The 26,883-nt window shown below is 36.9% G+C and overlaps 2 protein-coding genes across 5 annotated transcripts in view; both read left to right on the top strand.

The window, feature by feature from the left end:
* LOC105385265 (THO complex subunit 2) overlaps positions 1-16,011 on the top strand; it is a 43,354-nt gene extending 27,343 nt beyond the window's left edge. Inside the window, exons 23-31 of one of the 2 annotated variants that reach the window (XM_048625201.1) lie at positions 11,655-11,733; positions 11,898-11,976; positions 12,151-12,220; positions 12,456-12,496; positions 14,297-14,395; positions 14,895-14,955; positions 15,223-15,293; positions 15,442-15,491; positions 15,845-16,011. In XM_048625201.1, the coding sequence (XP_048481158.1) occupies positions 11,655-11,733; positions 11,898-11,976; positions 12,151-12,220; positions 12,456-12,496; positions 14,297-14,395; positions 14,895-14,955; positions 15,223-15,293; positions 15,442-15,491; positions 15,845-15,875 (581 nt within the window). In that variant the 3' untranslated portion in view covers positions 15,876-16,011. Of the gene's footprint in view, positions 1-11,654; positions 11,734-11,897; positions 11,977-12,150; positions 12,221-12,455; positions 12,497-14,296; positions 14,396-14,894; positions 14,956-15,222; positions 15,294-15,441; positions 15,492-15,841 lie in introns of both variants that reach the window. The other variant, XM_048625200.1, reaches the window with a different exon arrangement.
* Positions 16,012-16,979: 968 nt separating this feature from the next.
* Positions 16,980-25,034, top strand: LOC105385233. Of its 3 annotated transcripts, none has more exons than XM_011555578.3 (5): positions 16,980-17,331; positions 19,000-22,886; positions 22,975-23,095; positions 23,816-23,953; positions 24,437-25,034. In XM_011555578.3, exons 1-4 carry the CDS (start codon positions 17,311-17,313, stop codon positions 23,930-23,932), a joined length of 4,146 nt encoding a protein of 1,381 aa, XP_011553880.3. In that variant the 5' UTR covers positions 16,980-17,310; the 3' UTR covers positions 23,933-23,953; positions 24,437-25,034. The 3 variants fall into 3 exon arrangements, with proteins under 3 accessions (XP_011553880.3, XP_037967719.2, XP_011553881.3); XM_038111791.2 differs by lacking the exon at positions 16,980-17,331 and adding an exon at positions 17,671-17,765; XM_011555579.3 differs by lacking the exon at positions 16,980-17,331 and adding an exon at positions 17,714-17,817.
* The last annotated feature ends 1,849 nt before the right edge of the window (positions 25,035-26,883 follow it).

Below are 26,883 nucleotides of genomic sequence, written 5' to 3'. Positions count from 1 at the left end.
ACAAGACATATTCGGCGTGCTCAGATGCCGCTGTTAGGTCATTGACCAAGATTAGGAATAGGTAGTTTCCCATAGTAGAACCCTGCGGCACCGCGCAGTCACCTATGAATTCAAGGTCGGACTTCGAGTTCCGGACGTACGTGCATTGCTTCCGGTCGCGCAAAAACACTGCAATTGTGTTGTAGAAGTCATCAGTAATACCATACAATTTAAGTTTCTTTAAAAGAAGTTGGTGGTTAACTAGCTCGAATGCGCGCGACAGGTCACAGAACACGGCGGCGACCTGCCGGCCCGCCTCGTGATGACTCATCACTCGGCACACGACATCACGCGCCGCGTCAACAGTCGACCTGTTTTGCTGATAAGCGTATTGTTGATGATTGAGAAGTTTATTTTTTATGAAATGTTTTATAAGTCTGTCACTTATAAGATGCTCGAATACTTTTGATATTATAGGTATGAGGGATATCGGTCTAAAATACCTAAGCATGTTCATTTCACCCTTTCCCTTGTATATAGGCTGTACTTTTATTTGTTTTAGAAGGCTAGGATAATCACCCTCATTTACGCATTGGTTGAATAGCATACAAAGTAAAGATATAACAACAGGGGGTAGATAGTCTAATACAGCCGTTGACATGTCGTTTATATCAGTGGATTGTTTACGCTTTATTTTATTTATTTATAACGTTTATTATTTGAAAAAAAAAATGAAAATGAAAAATTTCTTTATTATACAATTGTTACAAATTTTATGATGCACTGCTTCTACATTAGGTTGCCCTGTGTCGTAGAAGACAGGCTCCTCATTAATGTGACAACTATTAAGTATAACAAAGAGAAGAAAAAAAAAACTTAATATGAACTTAAGTTAGTTTACAACTATTCATGCATGTGTAGTGAGTAGTGAGTGAGAAGTGTGTATGTATGTGTGTGTGTGTGTGTGTGTGTGAGAGAGAATGTATGTGTGTGTGTGTGTGTATATGGGCGAAGGTTGAATGTGGCGTCTATAAATAGGAAAAATTCAAAAAAATAATAAATGAAATACTTAGTATACAATATGTAACTTAAACTTGGATATAAAATAAGTCCTCAGTTGATTCGTAATCAAATTGTCTCAGCCAGTTTATAATGAAATTTTTGAAATTGAAGTTCTTGAAATTGACAAGTTGATTGTCCTCAAGCAAGACCATGTTATATAGTTTAGGGGCAATGTAATTAAAATGTCGTTGGCCTATGGCTGATTTTACAGAAGGAATATAAAATCTAGGCACTCTTCTAAGCATAAGTGGTTCGCTAGGGACAACTTTGGAGTGGAATCTTCGCAGAACCTGATAAATAAACAATTTACGTATAGGAAGGACATTCGCGTCTTTGTACAAACAGTCTGTAGAGTATCGGTAAGGTAGACCAAGAGCAACTTTAAGAATAGCTCTTTGAGCTCTTTCGACTTCCAACAAATAAGTTTTAGCTGCACAGCCCCAAGTACAAATACAGTATGTTAGAATACTTTGGCATAGCGCTTTGTAGGTTGAGATTAACAGCTTTTGGTCAGCAGCTAGCCTTAGATTTCTAAAAACATGTATGAGCTTCCGAGCCCTGCCTGATAGGCTTGATATATGCGATGACCAGTTCAGCTTGTCATCTAAAATTACACCTAGATATTTTACGGTGGGAACTCGCGCAAGAACAGTACAGCTACAGTCCCTGACACAGTTCCTGTTGCACGGAAATGTATGAATTTTGATTTCGAAAGATATATCAGGTTCGTTGGCTTTAGTTTTGCTGAAACAAAGGAGTTGCTGGCTTAACGTCGGGCCGCCGCTACGCCGCTCCGAGCCTACGCTTTCAACCTACTTGCGTTACGCCGCTCCTCGCTTATGAAGTACTTTCGTTATGCCGCGCGTAACATTTTCAAGTTAAGGGGATGCCCTCCTATAAACATTTATTTTTTTTACTAATATTAGATACATAGATAGATAGAATATTCTTCGTTTGTACACATACATATGAAACATAACTTAACATATGTACAAAACTGGCAGTCTTATCGCTTAAAACGATTTTTCAAGAAAACCTGGATGAAAGATATTTATGATCAAAGAAGTGTACTAAATAATCAATAAATAAATGATGCAGGTATACATGACATAATAATATATACTGATATGATTTAGTATAGCTACAATTTTGAAATGTACTTCAATATTGTAACTTTTTCATTACTTGTATGTATTTAAAAAAATCACGTAGGTATATACTATTGCATATAATGCACAAGTTCATATTTTTCACCAAAATATACCTCTGCCCTCATCCAAAAACATACCTAAAACAACTCCCCCTAAACAACTACCCAAAACACCTTACGATTGCCGAGATATTTACAGATTTAAATTTCCAAATTAAAATGTCTACCAGTATTTTTCACAAAAATATACCTCTGCCCTCATACAAAAACATACCAAAAACAACTCCCCAAAACACCTTACACTTTTTTTTTATATATAAAGATTTTTCCCAAAATAGTTGTCTATGAAAAAATGCAGTAGATAGAGCAATACAACTTAGGTATATGAAATGTACTTACATACATATATCTATACCTAACCTATATACTATATAAATCATATTATACTATATGTATGTATCTAATACAATAGATATATATTAAACATAATGTATAATACTACGTATATAATATAATACAATATTTACCTACTAATACATAGTAAGTTAAAGTCAAAACATACAGTTTAAACCTTTAATACAATGTTAGGAATTAAATATTTCGACATAGCATGCCCTTAAGTGAATAAAATTGCAGAGCGGCGTAGTGAAAGTCCTCTGTAGGCGGGAGCGGCGTGCCGAAAGTAGATTGTAGGCGTGGAGCGGCGTAGCGACGGCCCGACGTTAAGCCACTAAGCCAAACTCATATTTAGTTTTGAGTGCATTAATAGTAAGAAGATTATCCTCCAGCCATGTCGTTACCCTACACAAGCCCTTCTCTGTTAGAACACGTACCTCTGGCCAAGTTTTACCATGAAACAGTACGACTGTATCATCAGCAAACATGACCAGGTCTGCACCAGGTATGGAGAGATTGCATAGACTGTTAATATACAGAAGGAATAAGGATGGACCAAGTGTGCTGCCTTGTGGGACACCATAAGTGCATTTGGCACTTTCGCTAAGATAAGAACCAAGTCGCACACACTGTTGTCGGTTAGTTAAATAGTCTTCAAACCAGGAAAGTACCGTACCTCTGATGCCTAGATTTTCGAGACGTCTCAGAAGAATCGTGATCGAGACCGTATCGAAGGCTTTCTGGAGGTCCAAAAAGACTCCGACACAGCTCTCTCCTTGGTCCACGTAATCAGTGATCATTGAAGTTAGTTTAAGTACTGCGTCCTCGGTAGATATTCCTGATCTGAATCCGTATTGGTTAATGCTGATTAAACCAGAATTATTTGCATAATTAATTAACCTTCTGTTCACTAGCTTTTCTATTATTTTAGAAAGGATTGGAAGAAGTGCAATTGGTCTGTAGTTGGTTGGTTTGTCACGTTCTCCTGACTTAAAAATTGGGCAAACAACGGCAGACTTGAACAGTGTTGGGAAGACCCCAGTAGAAAAACTCAGGTTGCATAAAAAGGCGATTGGTTCTAATAGAGTATCGCAATTAAGTTTTAAAATCCTTGCCGAAATTTTATCCCCTCCGGCTGCACTATTAGAGTCAAGTTGCACAATAATTCTTTCAATTTCATAGGTATCTGTAGGAGCTAAATAAATACAATTTAGTGGGGTAAAATTATCTGTTGCTCCTGTCACTAATGCTGACTCACTGGTCTTCATAATTCGCATTGTAAGCCCAGCTAGTTCGCTACCTATGGATGTGAAGTACGTGTTCACATTCCAGAGATTCCACAGGAAGATCCTTTATTTTAAGTAGTTCTAATGGAGGTTCTTTTGATTTAGTAAGGTTGCAAAGTTCTTTAATTACCTTCCAAGTTTCTTTGTTATTACCAGCAGTTTTTTTTAGTTCGTTGGCATAGTATTCCTTTTTTGAATGCTTAATTATTTTATTACATATTTGTCTATAATTTGAATATTCTTGTAGTAGATTAATATCATTAGGTTGTTTTTTAGTTTTTTTAAATAATTTGTCTCTTATTCGAATCGATTTCATCATTCCTATAGTTATCCAGGGTTTAAGGGGTTTTAATTTCTTAGAAATTGTAACCACAGTGGTGTTTTTTGAAATAATTGTTTGAATATTTTGTGATACATTTGCAGTTGCTTCGTTAACGTCTTTACAAGAATACAAAAAGTCCCAGTCTATCTTTTTTAGCTCAGAGCTTATACATTCGTAGTCTATAAATGATTTAGTAAAAGGTTGTGTAGGTTTTTTATTTATCGGTTTATTTATATGAATTAATATTGGTGAGTGATCAGTGAATGCGTCGAAGACAAAAGTATGACAATCATACTTACATTTAACCATGAAATGGTCAAGGCATGCATTCTGTCTAGTCGCTTTATCTATACCCTGCCTTAGCCCGTGGAAAGCCATCATATTAAGGTAATCATTTGTTTTAGTGGTTGCATTTCCTGGCAGTGTATCGATGTTGACGTCACCCGTAAAAATTATATTACCTGTTTGTAATGTCTGTAGAAAGGAATTTAGGGAATTAATGTAGTTGGTGGGGTTTTTAAAGGTCGATGGGCGATAGGTACAAATAATGGTGAGGTCATCGGGTAAGTCGAGCCGTAGACAATTACCTTCTTTAATGTTTATTTCGGTGCTTATTACTGAAATGCTAGACTTGACATAAGCAACTACGCCATCGTTTTGGTTATAGGTTTTTTTTGTAGAAAAGTTGTCGTAGCCATTTATAGTCGGTATAATAGTATCTGAATCCGTCCAGCTTTCTGATAAGACAATTATATCAATTTGCAGTTCAAGTTTTGTTAAGAAAATAAGAAAGCGGTCAAGATTACAATTGATACTTCTTATGTTCACTGAGAGAACGGTTAACGAGTTTTTAGTTAGTTTAAGAGTAGATTTCAGTATGGATGGATTAGGGACATAAGAGCAACTGATCTGGTCTATCTGCTCAATGTCAGTTGAGTGTAAATTAATAATAGGATTGAATTATGTAATGAAGATAAAAATTTGTCAAAATAATTGATTTGATTTGTGCATTTTTTTCTGGATAATAATAATATAGTTGACCCAAGGATACGATAATAGGCATGTAGTATAAAATAACTGTGGTACTGTTAGTAGTCGCCCGGATTTCTTGAATGAATGTGTGTATATAGATGTGCAGTATAGTAATATGTGTGAGTAGGGATAGGAAATTAAAGTGGTTTGTGCGTGATAGTGTGTATGTGAGTGTGAAATGTGTTACAATTACAATTAAATAGTTCTTGTATATGAGTGTTTGATGTTCACATTTGTATAAACGATTATTGGATACATTGTTTAAAGAATAATAATTACTTAACAGTGATGCAGAAAAACTTAATGGAATTAAAATTAAATTGATACATGCAAACCAGACAGAGTAAGATAGTCACTGTTTGATTTTTAAAAGGTCTGACTCGTCAATAATACGCAGTGCGGGAGCACCATCTTGCTTGCGGAGGTAGACAGTGCCATGCGAGATCCAGCAATATTTATAGTTCAGGGCTTTGGACGTTTCCCTGGCCATTGCGTAGATTTTCTTATTTTTGAAGGTGAGGCTCTCCGATACGTATATTGCTTTTTTTGGACCTTCAATATGTAGGTGCATTGTGTTAAGCTTGTCATCCTTATGGTTTTTGTTAAATATTTTAACGGCGGACAACACTTCTTCCTTTTTTAGGACAGTCGCAAACTCGGCAATGATCGGCTTGTTGCTGGGGTTAGAGGTGGAAATCCGATGTATATTTTTGACTTCACTATTCTCTATGCTGACTTTAAGGACATCCCCAGTCTTTTTCAGCACGTGCAATAAGTCCGACTTGGTTTCTCCATTTTTTTGCGGGACATTTATTAGTTCTATCGAGCCAGAACGAGAAGCGCGGTCCAGGAACTCAATTTTGCTCTCGAGGAGCGCTATCTTTTTCTTGTCTGATTTTTGCTCTTCTTCCATGTCATTGAACCTAATAAGAAGTTCATCGTATTTTTGAGACATAAATTCTATGGAGCTTTGAACCTCACTCATTTGGGATTTTATGTCTCTCATGAAACTCATGATGGTATTTAATTTTGCGTCTTGCGCTGAAAATAGCTGTTTCATCGTTTCAATCTCATCAGAAGTTGTATCTGTTTGGCTCTCTGAACTCTCACGCCGCTGCCGCTTGGTTATCTTTCGCGTAGCAACCCGTGCCCGTGTTGTAGCATCTGGATTTATGTTACATAAATTAGGCTCCGATTCGCAATGCTCCAATGGGGCGCTCAAGGATTTCGTAGCTTTAGATGGAGACCTTTCAGTAGGCATTTTATAAATGTAGTCACTTACGTACAAGTTTGTGAGTAGTAAGTGTTTAACTCTCTGAGAGGCAAGGATCGACTGTGCAAAGTTGTAAACACTTCTGCGCGGCTTACTCTGTGGCAAGACCGATGCGACGTCACTGACTCATCGGCTGGAGGGCTGCTTTACCGAATGTAGTCACTGCGTGCTGCTCGTAGCGTCGAGAGTTGCTTGCGATCACACAGAATTTATTTGCACACCCGCAGTTAGATGTTAAATGTTATTTTGATCAATTAATCACTTTAAACACGATTTTTATTAAACTGAAGCTTAATTCACTTAGCTTTACTGTTGGTGCTTTTAAGTTAATAAGTTATGTACTTTAGTTTTGCGAGATAACTATGTTTTATCTATTTTAATAACGGAGCCTCGATATAAACAATGTTACCGGTGAACCGTGCGGTCAAAGATTGACCGCACGGTTCAATGATATAGGTGTGTTTATGAATTTAGGTACTTCGTGGGATTCTAAGTATTTGTTGAGGTAAACAATTGCGGAATCACAGCAAGGCCGGCAGTTCGGATTGTTGTTAGCTTCGATATAGTACCGGTTGAGGGCGACGGCAGCGCTGACCAGCACGTCGAGGGCGGCGCCGGGCGCGCCCGCCCGCCCCGTCTCCGACGCGATGACCCTCCACACAGTGCGGCACATGTCCTTTCCGGCACTAACTATTTGTTTATTTATATATTCTTTACGCGTTAGGTTTAGGATAGATATGTGTTTCTTTTCTAGATTAATCAATTTGTCAATTAAGATTTGATCATTAGGATTTTGAGTTAGTGATTGTTTGACTTCTCGTATTTTTCTACGGCTGGATCGGACGTCCTCGGTGACCCACACCTTCGCGTTGTTTCTTACACGATACTTCTTCAGAGGGAAGTGTATGTTCAGGGGCGTATTTACCCTAGGGCTAAAAGGGCTACAGCCCGGGGCGGCAGGCGGCGAAGGGCGGCCCAGGGGGCGGCCGGTAGGCCGCCCTTGGTCTTTAGGTTGGAGAATAAAAAAATTACAGAACAATATTTTAGGACGTAAGCATACTAGAACGGCCCTGAGCCATCTTTCCACATGTTGATTTCATAGAAAATTGATTTAAAGTATGAAAGCCGGCCTTTGTTCTTTTCTGAACCGAATTTTTTTCCGGCGCGATAGTTTTTTGAAGGAAATCTAAAGAAAAAAAAATTGCCTTACTCAGTCGCCCTGCACAAGTTTATTTCTAAACGTCCTAAAGAATCTAAAATGTACTCGTCTATCCAGAAAAATCTTTTTTTTTGTTCGGAAGATACACTCACGGGCAAAGAAATGGTTCCACTGAAAAAAGCACCAAATTACTCCTATCCGGAAAAGGCTTATGCAACGTTGGATTACTTACATTAAACAGAGCATCAGGATATGGCCAACTAAAAACGGTAGTATCTTGTAAAAATAAATAATTAAATGTTTAAAAAAATTGGGGTCGTTGGTGTTGTCATTTTTTGAGTGGAACTATTTCATTGCCCGTGAGTGTATCATTATCTATGCAAATCTATCATCACAATGTTCTTATTTCTTATACATGTAGGTCGGTAGGTACTCTAAACTGACTGCTATAGGCAGGCTCTGGGGCGGCAAATTAGTGGAACAGAAGTCGGAATAGAATATTTTTATCCAATTTGGGTACACTTTCTGAAGCGGAAATTAAATCAAACGCATTCCATAAGTGTTATCCTACAGATCTCGCGGATGATTTAATGGACGAATGCATCTTAATAAAGATTTTTTTGTTGTCTCAGGGACATGAAACTGAAACAAGTATAAGAAAACTAAACTTATTAATTAAGAAAAATGATTTAAAAGTGGCATTTCCTTATATCGAAATTGCGATGCGTAGGTATATTTCTTAGCAGTGGCGGATTTACCAATAGGCCAAGTAGGCCAGTGCCTAGAGCGGCGGCAGATTTTAAGGGGTACCTAGTAAATTTAGTAAAAATAAATTTACATATTTTAAAAAATAAATTTACGTGTACACAATCCGTCATAAAAAACGCAACGCACAATAATAAGTATAACTCTGCAACTACGGCTGCTGAATCATGCTCAGAAGCTTGTCGCTTTTTCATGCTGCTCAGGAAATTTACGTTTTTTATTGTAAACTCGACACATCGCTGGCATAAATAAATGAGTGAAAATCGGGAAAGGAAAAACCCTGAACAGAGTGAATTGTTTTTCCTTTCCCGATTGAGTGAGTTTAAGAGATCTTGGCACGCAGTTATTGAGACTTTGAAATCAATCAAAGATGATATTACTGAAAAGCCTGTAACGCGACAAGAAGCGGAGGGAATACTTTCGAATTTGAAAAAACTGGAAACGGCGGTAATGGTAGTTGTGTGGAATTTTGTCATATGTACTAAATCAGTGATTTTTTAATATATTTTTTGGACCAAACATTTAGGGGGAGGACACTTGAGTCTACCAAAAATTTGCACTATGAAACTTAATATTTCGTAAACCAATTAGGTACTGAATGAAAAAATGGTTTGAACTTTGAACAGACCTTTAATATTTTTGCAAGACCTATTCAACGATACCCCACACCAACAAAAAAAATTATCCCCATCTTCTTCACCTCTTTATCGTGTCTACGACACGACAAACCAACAGGTCAGGGACAAGTCGCTAAATAATACATGCCCAGAACTGGGACACTTTACGTGTATTTACGCCCGAAAAAAAAATTTACTACTTCTTCGAGGCCGTAAGGTCAGCTTGATATCTTAACCCGTTTCTGAGAAAAAGGGTGGTGACAGACAGAAAAAATATGTAAAATATACAGTAGGTATATTTTTTTGATTTCTTTCCTTTTTTTGATGGGGCGGAAAACTACAGGAGCCCAGGGCGCGCAATCTTTAAATACGCCCCTGTGTATGTTAAAGTAATGGTTGATTACGTTAATTGTTGCATCAATTTTTAAACTAGAGCACTGATATTTAGATAACAATTTTTCCCAATCATATAAATCTAGGCTTTGTTTAAAGTTGCTAATGTTAAATTCCGAGAAAAGGCGCTTATATCTTTCTAGGTTAAGCTGTAACATTTTGTTTATTTGTATAGACAGAAATATACCTGAGTGATCTGAGACTTGTAATTGTAAAGGAGATACTTCATTTATATTAACATTTGGCATATTAGTATAGATGTGATCCAAACATGTACTTGATTTGTCTGTTATTCTTGTAGGAAAATTAACTAATGATTTAAATCCAAACTGTCTTAAAGTCTCTGATAATAATTTTGAATTTGGACATTTTACTAACATATCTATATTCATGTCACCCATTATAATGATGTTATAGTTATTTACAAAGTGTATAGAAAGTAGGTCATTTAATTTTGAGAAAAAAGTAGGGAAGTCCCCTCTGTCTTTACCTCGAGGTGGTCTATAGATACAGACCACCACGGTGTCCGCACCGACGCACTCCACGGCGCAGGCCTCGAAGTGCATCTCCACCGACAGCTGCGCCACCTCCGGGCGCTCGATGGCGAGGACCTGGTCCCGCACGTAGATGCAGGCGCCGCCGCCCTCGCGCCCGCGCCGGCAGTAGTGCGCCGCCAGCTTGTAGTTCTCGAGGTGCACGCTGGGCAGCTCGTCAGGATGCAGGAACAGCTCGGTCAGGCAGAGGACATCTATGTTTCCGTGGACTTGTAGTTCACATTCCAGTTTGTTGGTCTTGTTTTCTAGTCTGTTGATATTTTGATGGAAGATTGTTAGATTTCTTGATTCAGTGCTGGTTGTTTGGTTTGTCTTTTCCGGTGGACTCATCAGGTGGTCTGTTGGGCCTTGGTAAGAGAAAGGGCCGCCATTTTGATATATTCGTATTCAGAGGCCACACGTCTGTTGCCATGAATTTTTCTATTGATGCAGCTGGTATCCCGATTTTGAAGGATGTGTAGGTGTCATGTTTGGATGGGATCTTTTCTACGATGTACTGGAGTCCACCATCCACTTTCTTCAGGTGATCGATTAGGGAGTCCGTGGTCGTTTCAGTTTTGAAAAAGCACCCGTGTAGGTACGTGTACCTCTCAATACCTTGGATGCCAGTGTTGGTTGCAGATCCACGTATTGCAGATGACTTTCTGGGCTGGCGTTTGGTGACGGTGATCCATTGTTCTCCATTTTCAGTTGCAACATCGGTCGTCGGGGTCGTTGGGATGCTCGTAGGTGTTACAGTAGTGGTATTTTTCTCAATTGCAGTCGTTTGATTGGAGTTAGAGGTCAGTGGGGTCGCGTCCGTTGTGATTATTTTGTCAGTTATTATTTTTTTCTTGTCCGTGGGGGTATGTTGGCTCAAGAGTTCTGTCTTGGCTGGTTGGCCGCGTCGTTGTAGGCTGGTTGGTCGTGTAGGTCGGTTCGCTTGCGTTGATATCTTCTCTTTCGCACGTATTGCAGTAGTGCGCTTCTCGCGTTGTGCCGCTGCCGTTAGAGAGGGACGGCTAGCTGGTGTGGATTTCGTGCTAGACGCCGGTGTTGTCACCGCTCCACTATAGCTGCCAGGTTTTGTTGATCCATCACTATTTGAATTCGATACAACGGATTTTAACTCGCGTATTTCGTCACTTATTTGGCTTATTCTGGAGCAAATGTCATTAATTTTTTCGTCAAGTGGTTTCAAGGCACTAGTTATTAAGTTTTTTAACAAATCTAGATCGATTTTTTGCGACATTTCAACCGCATAAATTTGATGTTTATTAGCGCGATAGTTTTGTATGCTTACGCGCGGGAGCGCGACCAACGACTGCCTGTTAACATTAACAAGTTATATGTATAGTTGTGCCTTTTTAGACAATTTTGGTGGGTGAGGCGCTACTTGATGAAATACAATGTAATTTTACTTTTCGAGAAACGTATTTACATAATAGCTGCTTTGCCTTAGCCTAGATTACCTTCTTTATGTAGGTACATGTGATGTGCTTTGGTGAATAAAGATATGCGACAAGAGTTTTCGTTCACATCAAATTTATTTGACTTTCCTGCTAAGAGATGACAGTCTTTGATGTCACCCACATTGCTTGTTTTATGGTCGGTATAATATGTTCAGCTACAATAAAATAATTATGACGTGGTGTTATACAAAGTAAATACCTACATAATGTTTCAGAAGCAGACAAGAAGGAGACACGCAGCACCGAGCGGCGCCGCGACGACCCCGAGCGAGACGCCAAGCGCGAGTCCAGAGCGTGAGATACTCATTCATTACTAGCTACTAAGTTTTCCCGTGGGATTTCCGGGATAAAAAGTAGCGTAAAATTTAATCCGAGTGGTCTGCTTCTTGTATACCTAATTTCATGTAAATCCGATCTCAATAGTCACATGTTTTACGTTGTTTTACTCTGCGTTACAGAGCCGTTAGAAGCGAGAAAGAAAAGGTGAAAGAGGAAGTGAGAAGCAAAGATCGTTCTCCCAGGGAAAGGTCTCACAGGGTAAGAAACACACCACATTATAGTCTGGTATTATACCAGCAACAATAAAACCAATCTCTATTGTAATGTCACTTCTTCATAGTAGTTTGGAGTATGGTGAAGCAATTTTTTTCTGTAATTCTCCCATGACATAAAAAATATTTAGGCCTAAAGTCTTTATGTACATGTCAACAGGAGGAACGTTATTTGGAGGCAGTCTCGCCGCCGCCCGAGCATCGCCACGCCACTGACGATATCGAACGAGGTAAATAACATTTATTTAATTTTCTTCTCCCACTGTTAGGCACAAATACCGCTTCGATTATGGTTTGTACACTTCTTTCACGTATTCTCATTCACATTGCTTTCGATAGCATTACATGGTTATAGGATTGTAACTAGTTGCGTGTTATTCCTAAATCTAGTCTAGATCTAGAAGAAGAGATTGTCGCTGATCTATAAGTGATTACAGTTTAATTTATTTCTTCTTTCTATTTCAGAGTTAAAACGCCGTAAAATCGACGGCAGTACAAGCACCAAGGTGAGTACAATGATAGTCCGCGACTGGCGATGACCCAGCTGAGCCCTGGCCTGGACTGGACAATCTGGTCAATCTGTGCAACCCGCGGCCGCCTGCGCCCGCGCCGGACTGCGCTGCTCTGTGTCAGTGATAGACTCTGTGGACTATATCAGTGATTAAAAAAAATACATAAGTAAATAATAAAATAAAAAATATAACCATACAAAAACCGGTAAATCAAATGCTTGAAGAAAGAAGATTGATGAGCAGATGAGACGATGGAGAGACGACAAATGAAGAATGCGTTAGAAAATCATCATGATATAAATATAGAGAAGCAAGTGAAAAACGAAAATCATGAACAGAAAATGAAAAACGAATTTGATAATAGAAAGATAAAGATAACTATAAACCGCAAACAAATACGCAAGCGCCTGAAAATCGGAAGAAGACCTGAAAATATATACAAACCTGCATCAAAACCCAAGAAACAAGAGCTACAAAAATATTTTTAAAAAACTTACTAAGAATCTTCCATCCCAAACTGCTACCAAAATCATAAACCAAAAATCCAATCAAAAATATTAACCGTCTGAGTAGTAAGTGACAGAGCCCAGTCCAGTCGCGCAATGGTAAGGTTATTGCATTAATTATTCACTATCGGGTCAAAAAGAGCACTGAATGAAGTGTGGTTCTAGGATACCTGAGACTACGGAGCAACTGGCTATCAAGGCAGAAAGTTAAAAAACTTAGAGGGAACAGTGACAAGAGAAGAGTAAACATTGTTGAAGATTGGATCCTTCAGTGGAACTTCAGAAATATAATGTTTGTGAACGAGAAATTATCGGATGATTCGGAACCAAAGTAAATAAATTTATTAAAGCTTTCGACAATAACACAATCGCCTACGAACTCAAATATTTATACAAACAAGATTGCGACTCAAAAGAAAGTTATGGAACGAAGATAATGGATGGAAACAATAAAATTAAAACTCATAGAAAAGATGATGACTTAAATTCTACATACAATAGACGAAGACTTCAAATAAAAGCAACTTTTCCGAGATAAAACTAGTACGAGTAACATAAATTTAGGGTTTGGTAGAAACGTTACCGAAAAGAAACGCACAGCAATTTGAAGGAATCCAAATAATAAGAACAGGAAAGCTAAAACTATAAAAACGTAACAAAACTAAAACATATTATGATGCTGGAAGAAATAGTTATTAAATGTTATAAACGGCAGATTATTAATAAGATGGAAACAAATAGCAGAGGAAACGCAATCTAGAAGAAGCGGCAATGGATGAAACCTGCTTGGATATTTTGAAGTTTGAAGAAGATTATTAATCAACAAATTAATCAATTATTTATCAACGTTTGTGGAAATATACTCATGAGCAAAACTCTACTTTACTTTAACAATGTATGGTTCTTAAAAAATATTGAATCTACACTTTCTTCAAAATAACCAGAAAAGAACCACAGAAGCAATACCTAAGAACACGACTGCATCTAAAGGAAACTAGCTAGCAAGCATAGCAAAAGATACGAATAATAATAATAAAAAGATAGTAGCAAACAAGCAACACGCACAGAGTTTCAAATATGAAGCAAGAAACATAAGAACCCCTATAAATCAGCTCAGGAAAAGCTGTGGAAGAGAACTGTCTTCATTCAGTGACCTTTTTGCCCCAGAATCTTAAACTTAGTGTAATAAAATTAAACCAGTACAACTAGACAGTACATAAAATCTTCTTTCTTGGGCACTTGGTTGCATTTTACAGAATGTTTTCTAACATGATGTTTTCATAAGCAGGGTAGCAAAGACACCGAGGAACGTTCTCCGGAGAAAGAGAAGAGGAAGACCAAAGTAAGAGGTGATGAGAGGAAGGAACGTAAGATGAGTCGCAAGCGGGTAAGGATACATTTAGAGTCGCTGAAATTATATTATTTTCAAACCTAAAGTCTGTTTTTTTATCTCGTTATATTATTATTTTCAACCCAAACTGTAATGTTTTACACTACTATACCTTGTTTCACGGGGAAAGACATCTGATACAAACAAAAAATACCCTTATTCAAATGTAATAAGGGTCCTGTCAGATGTCTTTCCCCGTGAAAAAAGGTATACAATAGAATTATAGAAACTATCGATTTTAGGAAAGAATTTTCTCTGAATAAACCAGACATTTTCAAACATATTAAACCATTTTCAAACAATCAAATTTCTATTAAACAGGTGTGGCAAGGATAGTTCTGCTAGTTTTTTTTCATATACCTAATTATTAAGTTGCTAAAGTCTTCTGCAATCCCTTACTATGTTTTACCACAGACACCGTTTGACATAGTGTTAATTCTCCATAATTGTGTGCTTTGCCAGAACACCCTGTAAGTATATCAATATTTTTTTTCAGGACCGCGCGGAGGAAGCCCTGATCCTGGCCGAGCAGAAGCGACGACGCGAAGAACAAAAGGGTATAAATACTTTACAAAACGAATTATTGATATCGTATTCGTCTTAACAATACTAATCATGTAATATAAGATATAACGCTTAGTCAACGTGCAGTCAATATACAAAGTGATGCAATAGTCCTCTTTCGGCTTAGTATACCACTTTGCAACACTCTGCATGCAAAACTGATAAATCTACATCAATTACCCATAATTACATCCACTTTAAATGTTATTTCTATGTTTTATAATGCTTATTTCGTTTATTTATCCTCTTCCTATTTCCAGCTGCTCTAAAAGCGGGAAGTCACCAAAATGGATCCCAAGAAGAACACCATTATGAGAAGTATCATAAAAGGGTATAATAATAACGATTATTATTTCAAACGCTATTTGATAATAAATGTACCCTTCTATATAAGTGTAATTTACTTAACCCTTTGAGACGGGAGTAGAAGGGAGACCCCAGTTAAGCGCCTTAACTAAAACATAATTTTATATTTACAGGAAAAGTCGCCGTTCCGGGATCGCTCACACGAGGAGCCAAGGGACAAACAATATCCTTTTAATTAATACTTTTGCGTATTTATAACTAGGGTATGCAGTTAAATGCTTTATTTAAATAATATACTTAGCTAACAACCGGACGTATAGTACATGGGATTGGGTCTTGGGTTGTGTACCTGGTGTCCTGGTGATAATCTTAAGCGCAATTTTTTTACCATGGGTACTAGATTTGGTTTTCTCCGATACCCGTAACCAACCCTTGATACATACATAGACCATTCTTCTATTTTCTATGTGTATGCCTGTCTACTTAGAGATTTACCCATCAATGACAATGTACAAATTTGTTGTTATTCAGTCGACTACCTATCGTGTTTTAATTTCCTTAACAGTTGTTTACTAGGCGGTCAAACGAGACGAAGCTGAGACGGTGAATGTGAAATCTATCAACGAGGATACAGAAGCACTACCTACCTAATAAAATTAAGTTACTTACCTAGTTTAATTTAGTGACATGCATTGTGTGACCAAATGTATGGATTATTAATTAAATGTACCTACGAGATAACATGTGTTGCTATTTTTATTTCAAACACTAAAAGTTACGAATAGCGATGGTATATAGGTAAGAACTGCGCGTTGATCGTACAGGCAGGTAGGTAAGTACTATTGAATATGTAGTAGTGAAATTTTTGTGAGTTTTTTTGTGTATTGATAGTCATTGAGCTAAAATTTACCGCCATCTTATTTATATAGGGCTAAGATTTTTAAACAAGCTGTAGGATGAAATGGAGGACGTCATTCTGTAATACTGTATTGTATCTACCATTAAAAAAAAATTAAGATACGTAGCATAGTTAATTAGCTCAGTGATACAATCTACCTATCTATCAACAAAGTCCTTGTCTATCCCACACCATACAGCAAACCACACAGCTAGACAATAAAGCACGAGAGAGAAGGAAAACCATGGAAGTAATAAACTTCATTTTATGAAAAAAACGGAAGAAACACTAAAATCGCATTCCAACGATTTCCCCCCTTCAGATTTGCATTTTTATGAAGATAATTTAAATCAGATAAAATTAGACTACAAAGGCTGCAAAGAAAAGAATCCAAGGCCGCGAAAAAATAAAAAAAACAACACGCAGAGAATATTATATACTCGACGCAGAGCATGATTTAGAAAACTCCGTTATTATTCTGAGAAAGATATTCCAATAACAACTCATTTTAAAAAATCTAAAAATTTATGTACCTAGATGGCATGCGTTCGTAGTGGTTGGACCCGACCGCGCGCGCGCGACTGCTTTCTTCAACTGAAAGCAGAACCAGATCTTACAACTCTGGCCGCTAGACTGTTTGCAATGTGGCCGATGCTTCAGAATTAAATATACCATTGGTTAAAATCAAAGTAATAAATAAAATATATAAACTGTTTCAGTCTGTTCAGATTATAATCAGTAAAAAAGTACGAGACCGTTATTATTCTGAGAGTAGAAGATACAGATTAGTTAGTCTGACAAACGTTTCCGTTTCCGTTCCGACTTTCCGTTCATTTCATTCAATTTCTAGAACCACGTCTTCAATATTTATCCGACATTTATTTTCAAATTATCAGCTATTCTGTCGATAAATAACTCATTAAAATGTAGTGCTTAACCCTATTTTATGTGTTGCACTCAAGAGTTACGCGTATAAGTCAGTTGCAGAAAGGATTCATGCCGATATGTTGAGGAGTGAAAACATAACACGCGGCCATTTTGATTTTCGTTCGTTCCGTTCGCACAAGTTTGTTGACATTGTTGTCAGTTCGGCATTCAGAGTTAACAAAGGCAAAAAGTGTACCGGAACAGTTTTAATTTATCAATGGATGAAAGCATAACAAAAGTAAGTAAATAATTATACCTGATACAATGGACTAGTTCATAGCAATTCAGTGTTCTTACTTTATCAGCTGATCCGCCGCGTTACCGCCGAATTTGAAAATATCAATTAATTGGTGATTTGGTGCTGCCCAATTAACCTGTCTAATTTCTTATGTCCTATAACATCAGACTTGGCTTTGATTGCGCGCGTCCTTACATTATACACATAAGAATACATAGTATTTTTCCTAGGTAGGTAATTATTTTAAATTTTGTGATTTGTTTATGTTATTATTCCATAGTCTGTAGTTTCATCCTCCATCTTTATTTTTAACATTATATTAATTCATTCTTCTGTCAAACAACTGTCAAACGCAAACGTCAGTTAAAATAAAAAAAAATATCTACGTCCACGTTTTGTTATCGGTATAATGTTGGCTTTGATTACCTAAAAAAGTAAGGATTAATTTCACCGGTTTAGAATAAGTTTGAAATAAGATTGCTAATGGTCAGTATTTCTAATTTGTGAGCTGCTGTTGGTGTCTTTAGTGTCTCGAATGAATGTGTACATCGGATGTTAATCGATTTAAACTAGGTACCTACCTTCTGTCGGTGTAAGAGTGAGGTTAATAGAGACGTGACCAATAATTTATTATAATGTACAATAACATAAGTACTTAATTTATTATTGTTTTCTTTATGAATCTATACAATAATTTCTTCCTACACGTAATAATAAACAATTGTCGGGAATTTCGAGTAGGTGAGCTACTTTATTATACATTACCTATGCTACGTGGTTCTGCAGTAGACAATAGCGGGTTGCGCTCTCAAGTTTAGCCGACCTTCTGGTGTCGTTGACACTGCATGAGTTTGTCACCATGGTCAAAGGTTTATCCAGACTATTCCAGACAGATAAGTTGTCAGTCACTGACTGCTCAGGGTGCGCCAGTGATGTAGATATAAGGTACTTAACTACAGTTGATACAAGACTCTGTGAGGCTCATTTTGTGCTTACCATCGTAGTCTGGCTAAACGTGGTAAGATTGCTCATTAGTTATTTAAATTATTTTCCTTATGTAATAAAAAACGTGTTCCAGACCATTTTTTTAGGAATACCTACACTAACCTGTGACGTTATATTTCCGACGCTCATATCGTCCAAAGGTTCCCCTCGAGAGACGTATCACCTGTTACTTATAACGTCTGACACCCTAGGCAATCAGCAGCTGATATTTATCTCTCACCACGACGCGACGGATGCAAACCCTAGTATATCGTTTGTTACCGAAAAGCTAAAGCGATTCACACACTTGACCGCGCAATAATGATAGTTTATATAGAAAAAAAACGCTTACACTTACAACACACATACACACGCGCTTAACTCACTGCCGCGCGGAAATTTACTATGTAAATTGTAAAATCCGCAATCCGCGGAGTGAGGCGTTGAAGTGTATGAACCGCCGAAGGTAAGCCATTCTTTGGAGCGCATCAAAGTTGTCCCCGTACTACCTCGTCCAGACACGACACGCTTTATTCACGTACGCTAGTTCACTAACCACTTTTACATGCTTTAATAAAGTTAAAAAAACAACTAAGTTATAAAAAGAAAACTGGCGTGAACGTGTATATCCACACGATGTTAAATAGGGTAGACGATATAAATAGAGTTAACTGTTTGTTACAGGAGAAAGAAATGGATTCCGATTCGAAAGTTTTTTCATCTGATATACAAAGAGGTAAAGAAGACACAGCAAATAATCTATACGAATTGATCAAATTAGTTCCAGCAACACCGTCAACGATAACGATCTCAGATGATCTTGACTCTTGTAATTTTAAACCTGTAACTGGTAAGTTTTTTGAGCCCAAAAAAAGAATTAGAGGAAGTAAAGTTAAAACTGTTAGAGATATTCGTATTGCTTACGAGAGAGACGTAAATGATTACTTGACTGATGATTTAATTAAACAAGAATCATTTTTACTCAAAAGAATACGATATGGATCATCAAGGCTAGATAACACAATAAAGATTGCAACCAATTTACTGCACGGAGATCAACCTATATCTCGATCAGCATGGCAAATGTTGGCAAACATGAATCCCGACAAGAACAATAATGCAGTTCAGTTTGTTCTATGGAACGGTCAAAAAATTCGTGTAACTGGAAGCAAAGGTGGCGAAAGAAAGTTTCTCTGTAGCTATGACTTGGGCAAAAGAAAATGTTCAAACCACAAAACAATAATGAAAGCAAAAAAAATGCGGCTAAGTTTGCTGAAAAAATCACTAGCAACTAACTTTAAACCGGGTCCCTTATCAAGAAAAAAACAGTTGGATTGTTCCTACCAGAAAAAGAATATCGGTTTCACTAAGACTGTAAAATTACCAAAGATCGGCCTTGATGTAGAGCCGATGTTAGGGGTGTCCGTAGAGCCTACTATTGCAAACATTTTAAACACTATTCGAGATGATGAAGCCGGAAACCTGACTGCAACGTGGGCCTCGTTTTCCTTATCAACTCTTGGAAGTTTTAAAAATAAGGAACTTATTCAAATAAATTGCGAACCAATTACTTTTGACTTAAATTTTAAAAACAATCAGAATCAAATTTTGATGCGCTGTGATGTAGAAAATAGAGCAGAGTGCATTGGTTCCCCAGTATACGATCAACCGTACCATGTAGTTGAAGAACGTAACGTTTGCAAAATAGTTAATGATATAGTTGGGGATATGTTAAGATCAGTTGAAATAAGTTTATCTGAAAATGAATTGTACGCTAAAGACGAGGAAGAGAGTCAGAATCATTCTGAAGATCAAGCATTTCTAAAATTCGATCTGTCGAAAGATAAACCAAAGAAAAAAAGGAGTGAATTAGATAAACTTGATGTTACAGTTATAAGAGTTTCCGAGCTCACTGAAAGTGAGAATGTTGATAAGTTTTGTAAAAAATCTTATTGCCAAATGGGTTGTGTTTGTTTATCACTACTTGGCCAACATTGCATAAAAAACCATTGCGGTCGGGCTGATTGCATGTTTAAGTGTAGTTGTGACTTTTCTAAATACAATCCATTAACTAGTTTAGATGGAAATGCTACGGATCTGATCCCGGGTTTGTTGAACCTAGACAGTAAAATAAATTCCGGTCTGGCCAAAGAAGAAAAGAAATTTCATCAGACTGTTGTGGTTACAGAACAAAGAAGTATTTTACTGAAATCTCAAAGAAGAAATTCTAAAACACCTAAGAGATATGCTGAATATTTCGATTCCGTTGATAAAAAAAGCATTGATATGAAAAAAATATTGACTGTGTCCGCTTTAAGATTAGATTGCAAAAACGTTGAAGTTTGGTGCATGATTCATAATCTTTACAATTGTTTTTGCAAGGGTAGATTTATTGAAAGTATAAAACCAGATCCAGTGAGCTTGAAAGAGACAGATACTTTAGAAAAAGTTACCAGAGAGAAGTATATCTCTAAGGAGGGATCCTATGATTCTGTTGATGAATTAGATGTAAGTTCGGTGGATAGTAATGACACAAAATATAACAAAGATTATGATGAGAGACTGAATACTAGAAACAAAGTATCACATTCACAGGAATACAAATGGAAATCTTCATGCGCAAGAATAAGAAAATTTGGTGGCAAACGCTTTGTTGACGCATACTACACTGAAATGAATAAAAAAGTAAAGCTTATGGAAGAAAATGACCAAAGTCTTCATCAAAAGATGATGATCCATTTCAAAGCTGCATTAAATAAAAGTTCTAATGATACGTCTGGAGATGTACAAGAAATAAGCAGTGAACCTGATGAGCCAACGCCAGCAAAGCAAGCTCCTCGTATGAAATTCACGTGTGATACCGCAAAGCATTTCCCGAACAAAACAAAGCTGATTGGATGGCTGGAAGCAAATTACAAACATTATAAACAACGAATAGAAAGTGGAAATAAGAACATACCCTTAGAAGCACCTAAACCAGGAAAAATTTCACTGTACCCTTGGGAAGTTATTTTAGAAAGATATAGGATGAAAAAGAATTACTTTGTGGTGACAATGGAAGAACCGCATCGAATTTTTATGGCTGTAGACTTATCTCATCCATTTTTTAACAACTGCATTAACATCAATTCGATTCCATTTGAGGATCTTAAAAAGTACCCTATGACAGTTTCAAATATTTTACACGACGTAGATGAAATGAAAGATAACTTCTACATTTTATGTGGATTGCCTGCATGTTGGGAACTGATCGGATCTGTGACAAAATTAAAAGAGAAAAATGATTTGAATCAATCTGACAGTAGTTTAAACAGTGAAGTAATGAGTTCCAACGAAGTGGACAGTCCTAAAGAGGAAACTGAAAAAACTAAAAATGAGCCGAATTCGGAGTCTTCTAGCGAATGCAAGTGGTTCGCGATGATTGTGGAATATGATTTCACTGAAATACAGTTTCAAGAACGTGGTTTCTTTGTTAAATATGATAATATCATAAAAGCTATTAATGTTGCTCAAGTGACTGGGAAGACAGTAAGACTTTCATCACAAAAGAAGACTTCAGAAGAAGAATACCCGCAATTTGGAATCTATGCAATTCCATATTCCAATGACAAGCGTGTATACATAGGTCCATATGAAGTAGATGACCAATTAGGTATTGAAATTGTTGAAAGAAACTCCAGTCAACCAATGAGATATTCTAGGGGAGTCTGGATATACAAAGAAAAAACTGAAAATTCAAACATTATAGATGATCCTTTAGTTTGCATGCCGGATATAGATAATGGCCCAATAGTCTATTTGAGCAAAAATAATGCACCTTTAAAAAAAGTATGTCCACCTCCGGCTGAAAAAGAAGTGAAAAATGAGGATAAAACTGAACAACCGGCTCCACCATTAGCACCCCTCTCCACAACAGTTAAAGTTCTGAAGCCAATCAAAATTAACAAAACAAATGGGTTCTATCGATTACAGTCGAACTCTTCGTTGCTCAAATCACCAATTAAAAGAGTTACTATCATGAATACGGCGGCGCACATGCAGTCTCCAGCAATCATCATGCCTACCCCTATAATACAAGACACGTTTTCACTAGTGGAACCCACGGCAGTGGGAAAGGTTGGCATACCGAGGCTGACGAAAATAAAACCAGTTGCAGAAATTGCTCCTCAACAGAAATCCGCTGCGACGGTCTCAAAGAAAGCAACAGCGCCGAGAGGAATGCTGATATTAAGGCCGGAGGAAATAAACAACAGGCTGAGCCGGTCGCTGTCGAACTCGGAGGTGAAAGTGGAGGAGCCAGCGCCGCAGCCGGAGAACGCAATGGACATGGATATAGAGAACTTCCTGGCCACGTCGGACGTGTGCCCGGCGCCTCACGTGCTGGTGGTGTCGGACGACGAGGAGCCCGCGCCGCGCCCGCCGCGCGACGTCTACATCCAGTGCCTCAACGTGCCCAACCTCGGCTGGATCAAGGGCAAGAAGGACAACGAAGACAAACTGAGCTTCGAGTTCCCCGGATTTAAATACACCAATTATTACGAGGAGGAAGAGGCGTTCGCTAAAATCAACCAGTAAGTATAATTAAATCTTGTTACTGCGTGTTGAATAACATTGTTGTTAATGTTGTGATATTAATATTTTATACTTTTTCTGTTACAGGGTTATGTCCAGAAAAGTATACATAGTGAAAAACCTGGTACTGAACTGGCAAGTGGTGGAAAGTGTGAAAGATCTGCTCACCAAAGACATGTTGAAGACTGAAAATCTCGGGTCAGATTTTGTAAGTATCTTTATTATCTTATCTATATAGTTACTTATCTTTGATTCGCCCTGTAAACTACCCTTTGATATTCTCCATTAGATGTTTTTCTTTAGACTAGCACCTATAGTAGCATGGTTAAAGTAAAGGCTTATCGCAGTGACACAATCGTACCTACATATTGAGTAGATACTAGGTACCTACATTGTGATAAAATTGAAGTTTTCAATACTAACTAACGCGTCACCGGGTTCCCTGATTTATCTAATCTAGAAACACGTGTCATTAATTTATTAAATAAGTATTTACACACAACTCCGCGTTTTCTTACGCAAAATATTGTTAAGTATACTTGGTTGTATAGGTAGTAGGTACTCATTGAGTATACTTACACAGTTTTACCTGCAGTATTTATTGATATTGCATATAGCTCACTAAGTACATCAAGCTATTGGTTTTCCTTCTTTCACACTGAGTTACTTAGGTATATTTTATTAGTCGTAAAATAAAGTTGATCAGTCACCCACTTTCGGCTTACTAACTATATTTACCAGAACTTTCAGACACTGTAACTAGGATGTTAATACTTAAAGTGAACCGATTTTCTTAATAAAAAACCTGGTTAAATAGTAAATAGGTACTACTTACGAGTAATTAATGCATAAACAATAGCCTCATTAGGTCATTATTATCATAAGTTATCCTTATTCGTATGAATGAATCGGCTCCGTTCTCTTTCAGGTGCTGACGGGCTCCGGCCTCCGACACAAGCGGGACTTGCTGAAGGGAGGCCCCTTTAAGGCTCCCGCGCCGGCCAACAAACCCACTCCCATGGATGTCGACACCGACGATGTCTGAACGGAAACGGCAGACCTTATGGTAGGTAATATTTATTTTACCTACTCATGCTTTAGGTATAAATTGCCCGAAAACATGGCATAAAATTAGATTATTTTGTAACTACACGGGAAAAATTGCTTTTTTAAAGACTCCCCAAAGAAGCGTCGTCGCGGCAAAAACTCTGTCCTCTTTTTAAGCTTATACAGGAGTCCCATAAGTCTATATATCCAGTCGTTATCCTACCATAACTCCTTAGTTTTTTAATTCTTTTGATTAAACACCAGATATCTACCTAACTACCTACCTACTGAAATAACAACCTACTTAAACAAAATTGTCTTCTTTTGAATAAATCCCCGTTTTTGTTTTTCACTATTTCCTAAACAATAAAAATGATTTAGAATGACGATTTGTATCAACTACAATAAACCTTTTTAAGATACATGATATCAACCCAAACTTCAGTGCTTCCGAACGGTCAGAATCACGATAGTAATTTACATGATGCTTATATTTTTTCAGGTGCTCAATACACTCACTGCGAAGAGGATATAGCGCTGTGAAGCCAAGTGATTATGAAAAATACTGAAAGTACTCTTACCGTTATGACATCACACAACCCGACTCCATCAGTTTGAGTTGGGAAAGGCTAACGGAGCCTTTTTAATAAGTACCCACTTACTATAAATGCAAGTGTTCTGAAATTATTTTAGTAAAACAAGTATTAACCGGGTCAGTTTAGAATACCTACTAAGGACATCTTTAAAGTAGATGTTTATGTATGTATATTTTGTTTTTATTAACTACTTATTGTCATTTGGATGTTTTTATACTTATGACTAGTTATGTTGTGGGTGGTTATGTTTATGAGACTTTTACTTAGGACTCTTAGGAGGTAAGTAGGTCTCACCTCACTGATCGGTCACCACCCATCTAACTCGTTGTCTTTTAGTTCATTTTTTAAATTTTAGTTGTCTGACCTAGGCCTTCTTACTTAAGTAACGTCCATAGAATGGTTACAAGTTGTAATGTTTATATATCAAGACGAATATATTTTAAACTGTTGTGAAGCCCAGTCCTAGTACAGTGAGTTCTAGATAAAATAATCACTAAAGAACTAAAAGTAAGGTCAACCGGGGCCATTGCGCCACAATACTTTGACTTTCATATTCATTTGATCATAACAAACAGACTATACGCCCTATTAAGCTATAACTTATGATACATATTAGGAAATTTTATCCAGTTTCATATTTTGATGCAATTTTGTAGAATTTTAAATATCTTCTACGTGTAAACGAAGTTTCTACAAAAAATGGGATTTTTAGGCGCAATAACCCCTAGTGGGGCTAATGCCTCTTTCACTAGTTTTGTGTGCTTGGAAGAACTTTTTACAAGTTTAAGTGGATATCATGTATAGAATTACTATTAACGTAGCTAATAATTAGCTTGTAAACTAAATGCAGCGCTTAGTTAAGGAGAATTAGTTGATCAAAAATTTTCGGGGCTATGTCGCCTACATACCCTAATTTCTTGTAGTGGCATTTACCCCATCCAAGATTCCAGGGGTGCTCAACATTTTATTTATGAATACTTTATTGGACATAAAAAGTATAAATACTTACATGACAAATTAAAATACAGTATAAAAGCATACAAGGAAATATTTTTTCTAATTTGCAATCAAACCACAACTTTAAATTAGTAAGTATACCATTTTTAGAGTCTGACGGATTTTTTTTCTTACAAGGATAATCATAACAAAACTATTCAGAGTTTTAAAAACAAGTGGGATCATTCTGTTAATATGACTATTTATTTATTTATTATTTTTATATGATTATTTTCTATATACCGTGTTAACAACATCATAATGTCGACACCAAATGACGCCAATTTTTTTAAACATTAAAATTTAGTATAATATATATATCCAAATTATTTACGTTTTAGTTGGATTACCAATCCAAGAATGTTAATTCTGATACGCTGTTAAATGTACTTCAATATTGCAGAAGGCGTCGTTAACCTTGTATTTTTCGTTTAGGAGTAATTTAGTGACAATGTCACTGGAACTTTTTCATTGCTCGTGAGTGTATAAACTACTTTTATTATAACACAAAATGTTTAGAACCTCTGGAAATGGGGCTATTGCACCGCAATAGAGGCAATAACCCCATCAGCCCAGATGCATTTACCCCAAAAAAAAGCTATACCAACAATTTTTTTATTGCATATTGTGTCCGAATATTACTTTATTTCAATAAAATAATCAAAACAATATGTAAAGCAACAAATCAATAACAGTATTTACAGTTACGAAACATAGATTCTTTTAAATAAACACACATTTGGAACGATTCAAAAAAACGTGTCAGGAAACCGGAGGAGGCCAAAAGAGGTGAAAAAATTGAAATGGCAGATTATTTTAGAAAATTGCCCCGGATACGACATCTATTGGTCAGTAGTAAAAGTTTGAGTTCCAAAGATAGATAGCAGATGACTCCAGTATTTCTAAAGTATGTGGTTCGGAAGATAAATGGATTCGAGGCATTAGCCCCGTAGGCGACTTGGCCCCGGTTGACCTTATCCCTTCATCGATCAGTTCAGCGTAAAATGACGTGTTCAAATTAAGTTTGTATACATTATGGATATTATGATTTGTTTTATTTCTAGTACCTACGGGCGCGAAATATTTTTACCATTAAACTCATATGGATTGCATAAGAAAGATACTTACTTATACTTAAAATGCGAAGTAGCATCTTTTAAATTTTCTGAATAAGTTATAGTTTTATTAATCATTATAAAGAAAGAGTTGACTTTGAGATCAATAAGTTTCCAATGACTTTAGTGAAGCTATTTGTTATGTTTTTTTATTATTATCTTCTACGTAGGTAGTTACTAGAATTTATCTTTTACATGTGAACGCATCAGGTAAATCGCTCTTTCTGCCATTTTGTTTGACT

Source organism: Plutella xylostella, chromosome 13, assembly GCF_932276165.1.
Source record: "Plutella xylostella chromosome 13, ilPluXylo3.1, whole genome shotgun sequence".
Taxonomy (NCBI): Eukaryota; Metazoa; Arthropoda; class Insecta; order Lepidoptera; family Plutellidae; genus Plutella; species Plutella xylostella.
The sequence above is the reverse complement of the archived record's forward strand: the minus strand, read 5'-3'. Positions and strand labels throughout refer to the sequence as shown.

Bases quoted from the DNA above. Each gene is read 5' to 3' on its own strand.
- LOC105385233 (XM_011555578.3), top strand. From the start codon at position 17,311: ATGGATGAAAGCATAACAAAA. The intron at 17,332-18,999 runs GTAAGTAAATAA...TGTTTGTTACAG, and splicing joins TGGATGAAAGCATAACAAAA to GAGAAAGAAATGGATTCCGA. The intron at 22,887-22,974 runs GTAAGTATAATT...TTTCTGTTACAG, and splicing joins GCGTTCGCTAAAATCAACCA to GGTTATGTCCAGAAAAGTAT.